The sequence below is a fragment of the Macaca mulatta genome, chromosome 1, assembly GCF_049350105.2.
Source record: "Macaca mulatta isolate MMU2019108-1 chromosome 1, T2T-MMU8v2.0, whole genome shotgun sequence".
In the NCBI taxonomy this organism is placed as follows: Eukaryota; Metazoa; Chordata; class Mammalia; order Primates; family Cercopithecidae; genus Macaca; species Macaca mulatta.
In genome coordinates, this window is record NC_133406.1 from 37,350,805 (window position 1) to 37,366,843 (window position 16,039).

A 16,039-nucleotide genomic window follows, 5' to 3' on the forward strand; every position below is an offset into this window, starting at 1 on the left:
TAGAAAGCTGAAACTGGATCCCTTCCTTACACCTTATGCAAAAATTAATTCAAGATGGATTAGAGATTAAAATGTTAGACCTAAAACCATAAAAACCCTAGAAGAAAACCCAGGCAATACCATTCAGGACATAGGCATGGGCAAGGACTTCAAGTCTAAAACACCAAAAGCAATGGCAACAAAAGCCAAAATTGACAAATGGGATCTAATTAAACTAAAGAGCTTCTGCACAGCAAAAGAAACTACCATCAGAGTGAACAGGCAACCTACAGAATGGGAGAAAATTTTTGCAATCTACTCATCTGACAAAGGGGTAATATCCAGAACCTACAAAGAACTCAATCAAATTTACAAGAAAAAAACAAACAACCCCATCAAAAAGTGGGCAAATGATATGAACAGACACTTCTCAAAAGAAGACATTTATGCAGCCAACAGACACATGAAAAAATGCTCATCATCACTGGCCATCAGAGAAATGCAAATCAAAACCACAATGAGATACCATCTCACACCAGTTAGAATGGCGATCATTAAAAAGTCAGGAAACAGGTGCCAGAGAGGATATGGAGTCCCACACTGTTGGTGGGACTGTAAACTAGTTCAACCATTGTGGAAGACAGTGTGGCGACTCCTCAAGGATCTAGAACTAGAAATACCATTTGACCCAGCCATCCCATTACTGGGTATATACCCAAAGGATCATAAATCATGCTACTATAAAGACACATGCACACGTATGTTTATTGCAGCACTATTCACAATAGCAAAGACTTGGAACCAATCCAACTGTCCATCAAGAACAGACTGGATTAAGACAATGTGGCACATATACACCATGGAATACTATGCAGCCATAAAAAAGGATGAGTTCACGTCCTCTGTAGGGACATGGATGCAGCTGCAAACCATCATTCTCAGCAAACTATTGCAAGAGCAGAAAACCAAACACTGCATGTTCTCACTCATAGGTGGGAATTGAACAAAGAGAACCCTTGGACACAGGAAGGGGAACATCACACACCAGGGCCTGTTGCGGGGTGGGGGAAGCAGGGAGGACTAGCATTAGGAGATATACCTAATGTAAATGACAAGTTAATGGGTGCAGCACACTAACATGGCACATGTATACATACGTAACAAACCTGCACATTGTGCACATGTACCCTAGAACATAAAGTATAATAAAAAAATAAAATAAATAAAAATTATATTTATGTGATACATCCTTAAACTTATTTTCACTGTTTCTTGGTCTTTCATTATATGAATATTCCTCAGTTTACTACCCATTCTTCTATTGATGGCCATGTTATTTCCCATTTTTGCTATTATAAACGATGCTTCTGTAAAATTCCTGGTACTTGTCTCCTTGTGCACCTGGGTGAGTTTCTTATGGCAGTGAACCATTTAATCCAAGTCTGCAGTGAGATAAGAAGTTTGTGTAAGAATATATATCATCATACTGTCTCCTTCATTAAGGAAGTCTTATCTTAAAAAATGTCAGCTTAGCTGGGCGTGGTGGCTCATGCCTGTAATCCCAGCACTTTGGGAGACCAAGGCGGGTCAGGAGATCGAGACCAGCCTGGCTAACATGGTGAATCCCCGTCTCTACTAAAAATATAAAAAGTTAGTCGGGCGTGGTGGCAGGCACCTGTAGTCCCAGCTAGGAGACTGAGGCAGGAGAATGGCGTGAACCCGGAAGGCGGAGCTTGCAGTGAGCCAAGATCACGCCGCTGCACTCCAGCCTGGGTGACAGAGCGAGACTCCATCTCAAAAAAAAAAAAGTCAGCTCGTCCCTAAATAGTATGTTTAGGGACATAGTTGATTTACATCCTTGCATGAGCTCTTTATCTTATTGGTCTAGTAACAAAGAGTTTGAGAATGTGGACTATTTTGAATGAAATTGTTGGGTCATGGGCATATCTTCAATTTTACTGCGTATTTCCAAAATGTTTTATAAAATCATTGTACCAACTTACACAGCCATCAGAAGTGAATTAAAAACTCCCATTGTTTCACATCTTTGCCAACATGTAATATCATTAGACCTTTTAAATTTTGCAAATCTGGATATAAAGTTTGGCTTAAACTCTGATAAAAGCATCAAGTGGCTTCTCAGTATGGTTTTATTTTCTCTTTCCTTGATTGTTAATGATATAAAGCATCTTGCCATTTTTCAGAAACTGGTTTTTAGGCTGGGCATGGTGGCCACTCATGCCTATAATTCTAGCACTTTTTTTTTTTTTTTTTTTTTTTTTTTTGAGACGGAGTCTCACGCTGTTGCCCAGGCTGGAGTGCAGTGGCGCAATCTCGGCTCACTGCAAGCTCCGCCTCCCGGGTTCCCGCCATTCTCCTGCCTCAGCCTCCTGAGTAGCTGGGACTACAGGCGCCCGCCACCGCGCCCGGCTAATTTTTTGTATTTTTAGTAGAGACGGGGTTTCACTGTGGTCTCGATCTCCTGACCTTGTGATCCGCCCGCCTCGGCCTCCCAAAGTGCTGGGATTACAGGCTTGAGCCACCGCGCCCGGCCTTAATTCTAGCACTTTTGAAGGTAGAGGTGGGAGAATAGCTTGGGCCCAGAGTTTAAGACCAGCCTGGGCAATGTGACCTGATATCTACTAAAAATATAAATATTAGCCAGGTGTGGTGGCATGTACCTGTGGTCCCAGCCACTTGGGAGGCTGAGATGGGAGGATCACTTGAGTCCAAGGAGTTTGAGGTTACAGTGAGCTGTGATCATGCCACTCCAGCCTGGCCCATAGAGTGAAACCCTGTGTCAAAAAAAATATAAGGCCAGATGCAATGACTCATGTCTATAATCCCAGCAATTTGGGAGGCTGAGGCGGGTGGATCACTTGAGCTCAGGAGTTTGAGACAAGCCTGGTCAATGAAGTGATAACCCATCTCTACAAAAAATACAAAAACTAGGCGGGTGTGGTGGCACACGCCTGTAGTCCCAGCTACTCAGGAAGCTTAGGTGAGAGGATAGCTTGAGCCTGGGAGGTTTCAGTGAGCCAAGATCATGCCCCTGCTCTCCAGCCTGGGGGACAGAGCTAGACCCTGTCTCAAAAAAATATAAAATAAAATAAAGTCAGATGAAATAAGATAAAATAGTTTTTAGTGTTTTTATAAGCATTGAACTTTTCTGGACTTTTGCTGCTAATCTTCAATTTTTCTTTATTCATAACTTCCTTTTATTCAATGTTTCAAAGGTAAACCATGTTTGCTTATTGCTTTTTAATCTCTTTTTCCTATTTCTTTCTCCTTTTATCATTTCATTCTTGCCTGTGGAATGTTATGCTTCTATGACTGGCTTTCTGCTTTTCTACCTCTACCGTTACTTTTTCCTGGCTCAGGTTCTCTCAGAGTCCTTCTTTTCTGGCCAGTTGCAGTGGCTCACGCCTGTTATCCCAACACTTTGGGAGGCCAGTGCAGGAGGACTCCTTAATCCCAGGAGTTCAAGACCAGCCTAGGTAACACCGCGACACTCCATCTCTACAAGAAATACAAAAATTAGCTGACTGCGCGACTGCACCCCACGCCGGACAACAGAGTGAGACCCTGTCTCAAAACGAACAAACAAAGAATCCTTCCTTTTGGTAAAGGTTATGTCTTTGGTAAAGGTCATTATTCATGCATGCAACTAAACAAGACTCAGCGGTGTAATAATAGAAGCAACTTTATTTTCTTCTCCCACTGTCCTTAGTGGGGAAATTCCTTTTACTCCTGCACAAAAACTTAGGCTAGCCCCATGACTTTTCTCATCCATTGTAGTTAATAAAAGTCTTATATCACATTAGCTTGCAAACACAGCATTAATTCAGTAAAAAATATTCAGCCCAGTATATGAATCAACATTTTAATCTTTACACAAAGGTACAACTTCTATCCTTTTGGATCTAGGACTTCCTGCAGTAGTGCTGCCTCCTTCCACGAAGTCAGGCATGGTCCTTCTTTTCTCTTTTCCTATCTGGACTATATCCCTTTCCTCAGGTTTGCTAATTATGATTCCTACCCTGCCCAGGGTGGAAGGCAGGGAACTGGGGAGTCAGGGAAGAGCCGTAAGGGAGACAAGAACATTCTTACATGACTGGTACTGTTGTAAGGTGGCTTTGTCTCAGGCTTGGTAGATGGGTAAAGCCCATTGTTTCTCTTAGAGGTCCTGGGTTCTTTAAAGATTCTCCTGCTCAGCCTCTGCAGCTACAACTCTCTGCATGTGTATATTGCCTCTCCTTTGGGTGGCCATTCCCAGTGTCCCGTAGCCAAATATTCCTCTTTCTCTGAGGTCCACTCACGCTGGTAGGCTACCTCCTTAGGGGGATTCCTTCAATTTTAATTTTTTTTTTTTTTTGAGACAGAGTCTGGCTCTGTCACCTAGGCTAGAGTGCAGTGGCACAATCTTGGCTCACTGCAACCTCCACCTTCTGAGTTTAAACAATTCTCCCTGCCTCAGCCTCCTGACTAGCTGGCATTATAGGCGCCCACACCATGCCCAGTTAATTTTTGTATTTTTAGTAGAGACAGGGTTTTGCCATGTTGGCTAGGCTGGTCTTAAACTCCTGACTTAGGTGATCCATCCACCTTGGACTTCCAAAGTGCTGGGATTTTAATATCCTCCTCCTCCTCCTCCTTCTTCTTCTTCTTTAGGAAAATGCCTATTCTCTTTTTTTGGTGACAGGGTCTCACTCTGTCACCCAGGCTGGAGTGTAGTGGCACAATCATGACTCACTGCAGCTTCAACCTCCTGGGCTCAAGTGATCTCCCCACCTCAGCCTCTTGAGTAGCTGGGACTACAGTCCCGTGCCACCAGGCCCAGCTAATTTTTTGTAGAGACAAAGTTTCATCATGTTGCCCAGGCTGGTCTCAAACTCTGGGCTCAAGTGATCTGCCCACCTCGGCCTGCTAAAGTGTTGGGATTACAAGCATGAGCCACTGCGGCTGGCCTAACTCCCATTTCAGAGCAGCAACACTTACCTTCCCTGCCACCATCCTCTACTCTGCTATCAAGGTTGCTGTGCCTTTTTCAGGCCTGAATCCAGTTACAGGCTACTCTGCCTTTCAGATTCTGGCCCACGCATCAAGCTCTCCATATTGTCTTCTCAATGCCCCTATTATGAGCTTAAGGAAGAAGCCACCTCCACACCCCACTGCCTATCCAAAGAAATCTTCCTGTCAAACCCTTTGAATGTACAATTTCTCCATCCTTTCATATCAGTGACCAGGTTGAAGGGTCTTGCATGAGGAAGTTCAAGAATCACATACTTGGTCTCATATATCTCCTCCTAAAATGTGCATCTTAAGGGCCAGGCGCGTGGTTCACGCCTGTCATCCCAGCACTTTGGGAGGCCAAGCCAGGCAGATCACTTAAGATCAGAAGCTTGAGACCAGCCTGCCCAACATGGTGAAACCCTATCTCTAGTAATAATACAAAAATTTGCCAGGTGTGATGGTGTGCACCTGTAGTTCCAGCTACTCGGGAGACTGGGGCAGGAGAATTGCTTGAACCCAGGAGGCAGAGGTTGCAGTGAGCCGAGATCACGCCACTGCACTCCAGCCTGGGCAACAGAGCAAGACTCTGTATCAAAGAAAAAAAGTGCATCTTGACCAACCTGGGCAACATGGCAAGACCTCGTCTCTGCAAAAATACAAAAATTAGCCAGGTGTTGTGCATGTAGTCCCAGCTACTGGGTAGACTGAGGTAGGAGGATCACCTGAGCTCCAGAGGTTGAGATTGCAGTGAGCTGTGACCGTGCCCCTGTACTCCAGCCTGGGTGACAGAGTAAGATCCACTCTAAAAAATAAAAATAATTATAATGTGCATCTTCATGTATACATATGAAACAAACCTGCACATTGTGCACATGTACCCTAGAACATAAAGTATAATAAAAATAAAAAAATAAAATAAAAAATATGCAATACATTGAAATACATTTTTAGGTAACTATATCTTATGTTTATATAGAGTTAACCTTAGCATCAATTTTTAATTATAAAACTCTTTAAGATGAATGAGGCTATTGTGAATAACTTCCTTTTAAAAAATCTGGTAGTTTTAAATATTTACACCTAAACTAAAAACACAAAAGCACTCTTATATACAACACTGAATAGCAGACGGGATCATTTCCTAAGATGTAGTATCAAAGAAAAAAAACCAGATTGTACTATTTCTATTTGGACAGCAGTAAGATGAATGGTAAAGAACTTCCAGCCGGGCGCAGTGGCTCAAGCCTGTAATCCCAGCACTTTGGGAGGCTGAGACGGGCGGATCACAAGGTCAGGAGATCAAGACCATCCTGGCTAACACGGTGAAACCCCGTCTCTACTAAAAAAATACAAAAAGCTAGCCGGGCGAGGTGGCGGGCGCCTGTAGTCCCAGCTACTCGGGAGGCTGAGGCAGGAGAATGGCGTGAACCCGGGAGGCGGAGCTTGCAGTGAGCTGAGATCCGGCCACTGCACTCCAGCCCGGGTGACAGAGCGAGACTCCGTCTCAAAAAAAAAAAAAAAAAAAAAGAACTTCCAAGAGATACCTGTGAATAAACATGGCAAAAACATTTTTTAAGTGATTTTAAAAATAACTTTTATGGTGCAAGCATCTGTAAGCGTATGCCAACTATGGCGCAAGACATAAATGTCTGTTGTCTTTTATATTAAATATTGAATATATTTACATTAATTAAAAAAATGTGCATCTTGTGTGCCTGTCTCACAACTTACTCTGGTTGCTGCTATCAGTTTGTTTTGGGACCTCACTCAAAAATTTCAACTTTTAACTTTCAATTGTAGTCAAATATGGTTAAATGCTGCCTTTGTAGATATGCCTTTTTTTTTCTTTCTGGATTTGATATCATAGAGGTTTCTATGATCAATATTTCCTTGGCTGTGTGCTCATGTACTCATACTCACATATATATACACAAATATTTATATACATGAAGATAGATGGTTATGCCTATTTTCTTATCAAAGACATTTATTTTTGATAAATTTTAGTTTTTTCATAATTCTGCCCAGCAGAATAACAAATCCCCTAGAAAAGTGCAAGACTAAGCCAAAAGACCGACTCTAGAAAAAATAAAAGTAACCAGAAAACCTATCCCTAAACTTGGGATCTGCATAGCGTTTTAAAATGAAAGGGAAATTTGTTCTGCTTGAATTTATTATTGAAAACGTGGCGGACAAGATTATAGACCAGATTTGGCATCTAGGCTTGACATTTCCTTAGGAATGCCTTTAGTTAATCCTGACACATAATTTTATTCAATGAACTACAAATAGTGAATGACATAATTACAGCACCAAAGCTGTATCTGCCATTTCTTAGTTTGTTGTCTAGAGATCAATATCAAATTTTGCATTCCCAGGAAAGAAAACATCACTATTCACCTAGAATTTAAATTCAACAAATACATTTAATTCAACAAATATTGAATACCTAACTATATGCAAGGCACTAATAGTAAAAAGAAGCAACATTTTTCAGCACCTATTATGTGCCAACTATGTGTCCTTCACATGTGTTATTTCTTTTTCAGCACAGGTTTATTGATATATACTTCACATATCATACAATTCACCCACTTAAAGCATACAATTCAATGGGTCTTAGTATGTTCACAGAGTTGTGTGACCGTTGCCACTATCAATTTTAGAACATTTTCATCACATAAAAAAGAAACTCCGGGGCCAGGCGCAGTGGCTCACGCCTGTAATCCCAACACTTTGGGAGGCTGAGGCGGGCGGATCACCTGAGGTTGGGAGTTCGAGACCAGCCTGACCAACATGGAGAAACTTCATCTCTACTAAAAATACAAAATTAGCTGGGCATGGTGGTGCATGCCTGTAATCCCAGCTACTTGGGAAGGCTGAGGCAGGAGAATCACTTGAGTCCAGGAGGCAGAGGTTGCAGTGAGCCGAGATCGTACCATTGCACTCCAGCCTGGACAACAAGAGCGAAACTCTGTCTAAAAAAAAAAAAAAAGAAAAAAAGAAAAGAAAAAGAAAGATGAGGCACGGTGGCTCATGCCTGCTCATGCCTGTAATCCCAGCACTTTGGAAGGCTGAGGCAGGCGGATCACCTGAGGTCAGGAGTTCAAGACCAGCCTGTCCAACATGGTGAAACCTTGTCTCTACAAAAATGCAAAAATTCATATGGCATGATGGTGGGTGCCTGTAATCCCAGCTACTCAGGAAGCTGAAGTGGAAGAATTGCTTGAACCTGGGAGATGGAGGTTGCAGTGAGCTGAGATCGTATTATTGCACTCCAGCCTGGGCGACAGAGCGAGACTCCCTCTCAAAATAAAAGGAAACTCCATAACCACTAGTAGTCATTTCCCATTTCTCCTCCCCTCCCCTATGTCTATTCCACTTCCCAGTCCCAGGCAATCACTTACCTACCTTCTGTCTCTGTATATTTGTATATTCTGAACACATTTTATATTCTACATGTGTTATTTTTTTTAATACTTACACAAATCAATGAGGTAGGTACCATTGCAATCTCCACTGTACACAAGTGGAAACTGAGTCACGAAGAGGTTAAGTACCCTGACTAAAGTTATATGGCCAGTAAGTGGTTCAGCCAGGCTTTATTTATTTATTTATTTATTTATTTATTTATTTGAGACAGAGTCTCACTCCATCAGCCAGGCTGGAATGCAGTGGTGCAATCTTGGCTTGCTGCATCCTGTGCCTCCTGGGTTCAAGCAATTCTCGTGCCTCAGCCTGCCAAGCAGCTGAGACTACAGGCGTTCACCACCATGCCTGGCTAATTTTTTGTATTTTTGGTAGAGATGGGGTTTCATTATGTTGGCCAGTCTGGTCTCAAACTCCTGCCTTCAAGTGATCCACCCACCCTGGCCTCCCAAAGTGCTGGGATTATGGGGGTGAGCCACCGCACCCGGCCTCAGCTAAGGTTTAAACCCAGAATTTAAATTCTAGATGAATAGTTATGTTTTCTTTCCTGGGAATGCAAAATTTGATATTGATCTCTAGACAATGAATTAATAGACAGATACAGCTTTGGCGATATAATGATGTCATTCGCTATTTGTAGAATTCATGCTTTTAATCCACTACGTAGGAGACAAAGGTCCTTAGAATCTAACATGATCATGAGGTATAAGACACAAGGAGAACTATTGATAGTAGATACCGCTCTAAGCAGGAGACACAGCATCACACAGTTCAGGGGTGGAAGAGCATCTGGAAAGTATGAGCAATCAAGGATTTTTTTCTGTAGTAGTTAACTTCTCAGTTGGCACTTAGAGAATGTAGCAGAAATTGAGAACTGGGGTAAGATGTGTTCCAGGTTAGGGAACAAAGGCCTAGAGGTAGGAATGAACAGGTTGTTTCTCAGATCCAGTGTGGTTTGAATGTAACATTCTCAATCAGTGTATCACTTCCCATTTCGTGACATTAGCAGTGTTTATTTCTGTCTTTTAATGTCAAGCTCTTGACAGATATTATTTCTAATCTTTAAGACAATCCTACAGGGTAAATATCATTGACCTTGATATAGACGAGAAGATTGAGGTTCTTGAGGGTCATAGGGCGAGTAAGTGATAGAGCCAAGATTTGCATAAGAGTCTTTCTGATGTTACATTCCTGCCCTTTTTACTTTATTGTGCTGTCTTACTTCAGGGAGATGGAAAGTTAGGTTGGTGCCATACTGAGAAAAGCCTTGATGGCTGAGGCGAAAAGTTTTTACTTACCTTGGCAGGTAGAGACATGGTAGAGATAAAAGTCAAGCTGAACTGTGGAAATACTACTATAATCATTTGGGCAGTAGAAATGAGAGTCTAAATTAGGAGGGCAGTGGTGCAACTGGACAAAAGGGAAGTACATATAAGAAATATGCATCAATGGTATTTAGAGACTTAATAACTGACTCGGTGGGAGCAAGGCATACAGAGGAGTATGTAATATTTCTGAAACTTTGGTCCTCTTAGTTCTCAGAAGAGTGTTCTGTGACAGCCATGAACAGAAATACAGGGGAAAAGAGGAGGAGCTGGCCGTGTAAGACTCAGGAGAGGAAAAATGATAAGCTTAATTTGGGAGCTGAAAGTGCTGGTGGCTTCTGTATCTATGTGAAGATAGGTAACAGGTAATTGGAGATTTAGTCTAGGGCCAAGATCTAGTTATCCAAAAAGTGGTGAGAGTCAAGGCCATAGTAATCAACAAAGAATATAAAGAAAAATCCAATCTTAATGTCTACTAAAAAGCAGGAGAAATAGGAAGCCATATTGAACACCTATTACTGGCCTAACACCGTGGAGACGTCTGGGAAAGGCAAAAAACCTTTTTGCATTACGCTTCCAATCTTGTTCCAGAGATTAATTACTCTCATGAAACTATATGCAACTAGTACAAAACTTGACAGACTCAGGGCCAATCTGTAGGGTAAACACAAGAGTAACAGGATATTAGAAAAGAAAGACATTGATGTGCTTGGGGAATTTAGGAGGCAAGGAGAAGACGGACCAACACAAGGTATAAGAAGTAGAAATTGTGCATAGGCTGATACTAGGGTAACCCTGCTCCAAGCACAGTGACAGAACTTTAGTGTTTTCTCTGTTGCCAAGGGGATAGCATGGGGCTGAAAAAGTATAAACGGGCTTTTGGGGTAAAGGAGATCCCAAATCTTATATCTCCCTCTGATTGATGGTATAAAACTGGGCAAATTACTTAGCTTTTTCAGTACTTGTTTCTCTTTCCTTTTCTTTTCTTTTATCTTTCTTTCTTTCTTTTTTTTTTTTTTAGAGGGAGTCTCACTCTGTTAACAGCCCAGGCTGGAGTGCAGTGGTGCGATCTCGATTCACTGCAACCTCAGCACCCCAGGTTCAAGCGATTCTCCTGCCTCAGCCTCCCGAGTAGCTGGGATTACAGGCACTCGCTACCACGCCCGGCTAATTTTTGTATTTTTAGTAGAGACGGGGTGTCATCATCTTGGCCACGCTGGTCTTGTACTCCTGACCTCGTGATCCACCCGCCTCGGCCCCCCGAAGTGCTCAGATTATAGGCGTGAGCCACCGTGACCGGCCAGTACGTGTTTCTTCGTTTTAAAAAAGTGAGTATATTTAATAAGGTGGTTGTTTACATTCAGTAAAATAACGCATGAAAAGCATCTAACACAGGGCTTTAAACAGCAAGACTGGGCAAAATCTAAATAACATTTTCCTTATGTTGTCTTTTTTGCTACCACTTCCACCATACGATTACCCACATTTCCTGTCCCCTCCAGTGCAGCTTCCTGGAGACATTTTACACGTATACAGGACTTCTGCACATCCCATTCAGGTATAGCTGTAGGCCCTACCAAGAGGGATCATTACTGCCTCCTGCTGTCATTGATATTCGACAAACATTTATTGAGCACCTACAATGTCCTAGTTACTGTGCTAGGCCATTTTGGGGCATAGAGAGATAAAAGAGACCTTAACGTCTTCAAGACACTTGATGAGAAACAATCTCTGGGTAAATAACTATCGGAGTTCAGAGGGTGGACAGAAGTGATGGGCGAGTCTGTGTGCAGTGAGCACCTAGTGGAAGGTGGCTTTATTTGCAGAAGGGAGGTCCTTTCAGCCAAGTCTTGACAGATGATTTCACCACGCGGAGATTGGGAAATAAGGACAAAGATATGAGAAGACATGTTGGCCACAGAGGGCCTCTCAAAGCACTGTTACAGCAAAGCCAATACTTAATGGGAGGAAACTCCGTTTTACTTGCGTGGAGTCTTAAGTCATTAGAGTGCATGTTAAACAGAACTGTAACCCTAGCGAATAAAACGGCCACAGTGACAGTAGTGGGTAACCGCAGAGCTGCAACTACTCTGACAGGGGTGACGATTTATTTGGACGACAGTTGGTGAAACATTGTAAACTCTCAGAAGCTGCCGTTTCCAGACTTTTGAGTTCATTCTTGTCAAATCCCCAGCTTGTTTTCTCAGCCCGGGGTGAAATGCGCAGCCAAAAGGCCCAACGAGCGTCAAAGGGAAAGGGCAGGGGTGGTCTCTTCTGCGGATATACCTTGGCTCCTCCCGAGTCCTACGAGTTTAAACTTCGCCACGCCAAACATGGCTTCCTCGCGGTTCCGCTCCTTGTTTTATCTCGCTCCCACCTTTCGGCCACACTCAACATGGCCCTAACCGAAGGTTGGCATTTCTGTGGCACTGTCTCAGGACAGTTCTCGCGAGGTTTGCCTGGGCCCGACTGTTCCCGCCCTGCCTCGCGCCGCCGCCACAGCCACTGCCGCTGGCGCCGCTCCTCCTCCGTGTCAGTTGTTGGGCTGTAATGGCGACTGGGCCGCCCCTGCCGAAGTGACTCCCGGGCGGGGGAGCGGGGCCAGACCTGCGCCAGAGGGAACTGCAGAGAGCCGCAGCTCGGGGGGTGGCTTGCCCTAGGGGAGGGGAGGCAGCCTTTTCGCCTCGTCTTCCTTGCCAGCGGACCGGCGGATCCCCGGAGCCGGTGCGAGGCGGGCACCCGGTGCGTCCCCGGAGCGGGGAGGCCAGGCCGGGCAGCCCTGGGGCCGGTCGGGGCGGCGTCACTGCACCCTCCGCCAGGTCCCGCGGGATGCACCGTGGGAGCCGAGGGCGGAGGCGACACTCTCAGGTGAGCTCCGGTAGGACCTGGCTGGGACCGCGGAGTCTCGCTCACCCTCAACTGTCTCTGTCCGCGGTCCCGGGTCCCCGGTGGCGGCGAGAGAGGCGGGGCCGGGCGCGGAGAGTTTTAGCCCTGCTTGGCGTCCCCCTCGGGGAACCTCCCTGGGTTCTGAAGCTTTTGGGGGACCTAGGTTTCGGGTCCCACCAGTGCCTGCTGAAGACGGAATTTCCTTCCTTACCTGCCAGTGTCCTCCCGCCTCCTCTGCCCCTCCTCTAGCCTGCAGAGAGGTAAGATACCTCTAGCCTTTGCTCCCCGGAGAAGTGTCCCTTCTTCATTTGGCGATCAGGCATATTTGGGGAGATTCCGGGGACTGACTCCAGTGGCAAGGATGATCAGTTTCTGTTCCTTTTCGGTGGGGATCACATTCTCAAGTATAGGGAAAACTTTGATCTACTCTAGTCTAGCGGTTGCTGAAGGTAGTCTACCGGCTTATTCACAGATAATTTGGGGAGAGATTTAAAAAGCTTTATGTTTTGGAAGTTAGCAGTATTTTCCTCCGCCTTCTTTTAAATGCCGCTCAACATCCAATGTCACAATATATGAATTGGAATTTGCCTGGATTTTAAATTTTGAGATAGAAAGTTGCACATAGGCATAGATTTTAATGTTTTAATGCAGTAGCAGATCCTTCATATGGGAAAAAACAGGTTGTCAGAAATAGTGATCAGTATCCATGTACTCCACCTGATTGTTTTGTTTTGATGGTGATCCTTGTTTTGAATTTGGGGAAGTCGTTATTGTTACCATGTTAACGATACCTCCTGCCCTGTATTTGAAGAGTTTTAAAAGAAAGACTATCTTTGGTAGAGCTAGTAACAACCTGAAAAGTTCTGTAGAAACAATGATAAAATACAAAAAGTTGCCCTCCATTCTAAAAATCTGTTAGTTTAAAATATTGTTTTTAAACAAGGAAATGCACTGCTAATGACATGGAATTATGACTTTGAGGGATTAGTTGTTCGACCCATGCTGGAAGTTGCTTCAAAGCCATGGGCATATAATAATTAGTTTCGGTGTGCTAAATTGACAAATTTCATTTAATGTAATAAAATAAATCTGAATCATTTGAACTGTCGTTGCATTAAATTTAAGATACTGTAATCTGAAAATAAACTTCAAGCTAGAATACATTATATGTGTGGATAAATACATGCGCATCTCTGTATCTCTTCTGTTCATCCTCAGGATCAGAACTTTGTGTATGTAGAGATGGCAAGTTCTATTTGTAAAAAATTTCATACATATGTGAACGAATTTCTTTGATTTTCTGAGATTAATTTGTGTGTGTGTCATGTAAGAGCGTTAATACTTAACCAACCTTCTGTGGGGCAATCAATTTATGAGTTATAAAGTTTTTGGATTTTTTCCTTCTGCTTCTGATTGTCAGTCTTTTGCCCATTTTATAACACTTCTACCATATCATGAGCAGAAGAAAGGAGATGAAGTCCTGCTGTAATCAATTTTATTTGTTAAATTGCTATAATTTATAGTGGGAGCAAAAAAGAAGTTGTCCAAAATAACTGACATCATTTTTTGGTGTGCTTCTATATACATTATTTTGTTTAGTTTTCACAGTGATCTTGTGAAGTATGTATGGCAGATATCCTTATTTTGCAGTCGTGGAAACTGACACATACGGAAGATCATTTATGTGAATGCCTGTCATTTCTGCAGATAATCTGGGATTAGTTTTATTTTAAAGTAAATATTAATATAGGTACTCTGGCATTTGGCATGATTTTAAAATATAAAAAAATTATTCTATTTTTATTCCTTTTTACTTGCCACTTGCCCCTTATGCTGATAATCGCCAGTTTTTTTAAAACATTAGTATTTTTATAACATTTTGTTAATTATTGACAAGTCATGAATTTTAATGGATCACTTTACTTCTTTACGTATATACTTTTTGTTTGAACAAGATTCTTAAAGTGTAGTTCATTTCTTGTCTTTCACTTTGTTTGGATACTCAGTTCTGTCCTCTTTATTCTTCCAGTCATTTATACTCTTAGTTATGTAAAACAAACGTTCAAGCCACATGATCAGTAACATAACTGAAAAGTAGTAATATCTTGATGATTTTATTGTTGAGACAACTGATGATTTAAAAAGTTAATTCTCTGTGTATAATTGTGATTGTTATTTTTGCAATGTGAGGCAAACTGAAATAGTTTTCCTTATTGACTTTTCCCATGTCAAAAAATTTTAGTGTTATAGTTTAAAAAAAAAAACAACAGATTGCATAGTATTTTTTTTCTGTATTTTTGTTGTTGTTGTTGTTGTTGTTCATTGTTATCATTTGTGGTTATTTTGAGTTATTCTTTGCCTTTCTCATCTGGTCTGTAAGTTCCATAATGGCAGAGATCCTTTAATCACTACTATGCACCCAGTGCCTAGCATATGGTAATATAGTCAACAAATACTAGTTGAAGAAATTGACTAAAGAATGGTCCCAGGATAATATTTTAAATGCAAAACAAAAGACTAGTTCTTAGTTCCTAGGCACACCTCACCTCTTGGGAATATATTCCAGAGATATGCTCAAATTTGCTAGGTAGCAAGGGAATGACAGCCTGGGATTAAAAAGCCACTGGGAGTATGCCGCAAGTGGAAACTTTATTTACTATTTTAGTGATTTGCCTGGGCGCTCTGGCAATAGTTATGGTAATTTAAAGGAAATAGAAACTTTAAGACCCTAACCTGTTATACTAGTACTATAATTATAGGCTTGTAATAGCTTTTAAGTCACTTCTTAATCTCAGCATTGGGAGTTTAAATTCTTCAAGGCCAGCTAGTCCAATTCCCATATTTTATACATAAGAAAACAGAGGGTTGTATAGGGGTGACATCTCACGCATAGTTGGTTTCATAACTGGGAGAAGAATCCACTGCACAGCTGCTAAGTCTACATTTGTTTAATACGTCAGATAATTGTAAAATCAGAACATAATTGTGATCAACCTGGCAGTCTATTTAGTATTAATTAAAAACTCAAAATGGGCCTTTTTTTTTATGAATCAAAAATGTTAACTAATGAATCTGAACCCTCTCCTTTGTAATTGGGACTATAAAATGATGCCATTGAAGCAAACTTCTGGAAGGAAATTTGGCATTTCCTATCAAAATTAAAAGTATATATATTCTTTGATAGAATCATTTCCTGCTTAGGAGTTTATCTTACATAAATTTTAACACAGCACAGGAATTCTTTAAGAATATTTATATTAGCATTATTCCAGGATGTCAATAACTTTTATAAATAATTTTAAAAGGTCCTAAATGTCTGTTGGTAGGCTAATAGTTAAAAGTCTAGTATATTTATGCTGTGAATTACTATGCAGTTGTTAACAGGTTTCAGGGTATCTATATTTACT

The 16,039-nt window shown here is 42.0% G+C and overlaps 1 protein-coding gene across 11 annotated transcripts in view; it reads left to right on the forward strand.

The window, feature by feature from the left end:
• Positions 1 to 12,281: 12,281 nt before the first annotated feature.
• CEP350 (centrosomal protein 350) overlaps positions 12,282 to 16,039 on the forward strand; it is a 161,274-nt gene continuing 157,516 nt past the window's right edge. For 8 of the 11 annotated variants that reach the window (XM_015122601.3, XM_078001037.1, XM_078001043.1 and 5 more), the window contains exon 1: positions 12,282 to 12,614. Coding sequence is in view for 3 of the 11 variants with exons in the window: in XM_078001052.1 (XP_077857178.1) it covers positions 12,576 to 12,614 (39 nt within the window). In the remaining 8 variants the exon portion in view is untranslated. Of the gene's footprint in view, positions 12,893 to 16,039 lie in introns of all 11 variants that reach the window. The other 3 variants (XM_028851021.2, XM_078001058.1, XM_078001059.1) reach the window with 1 other exon arrangement.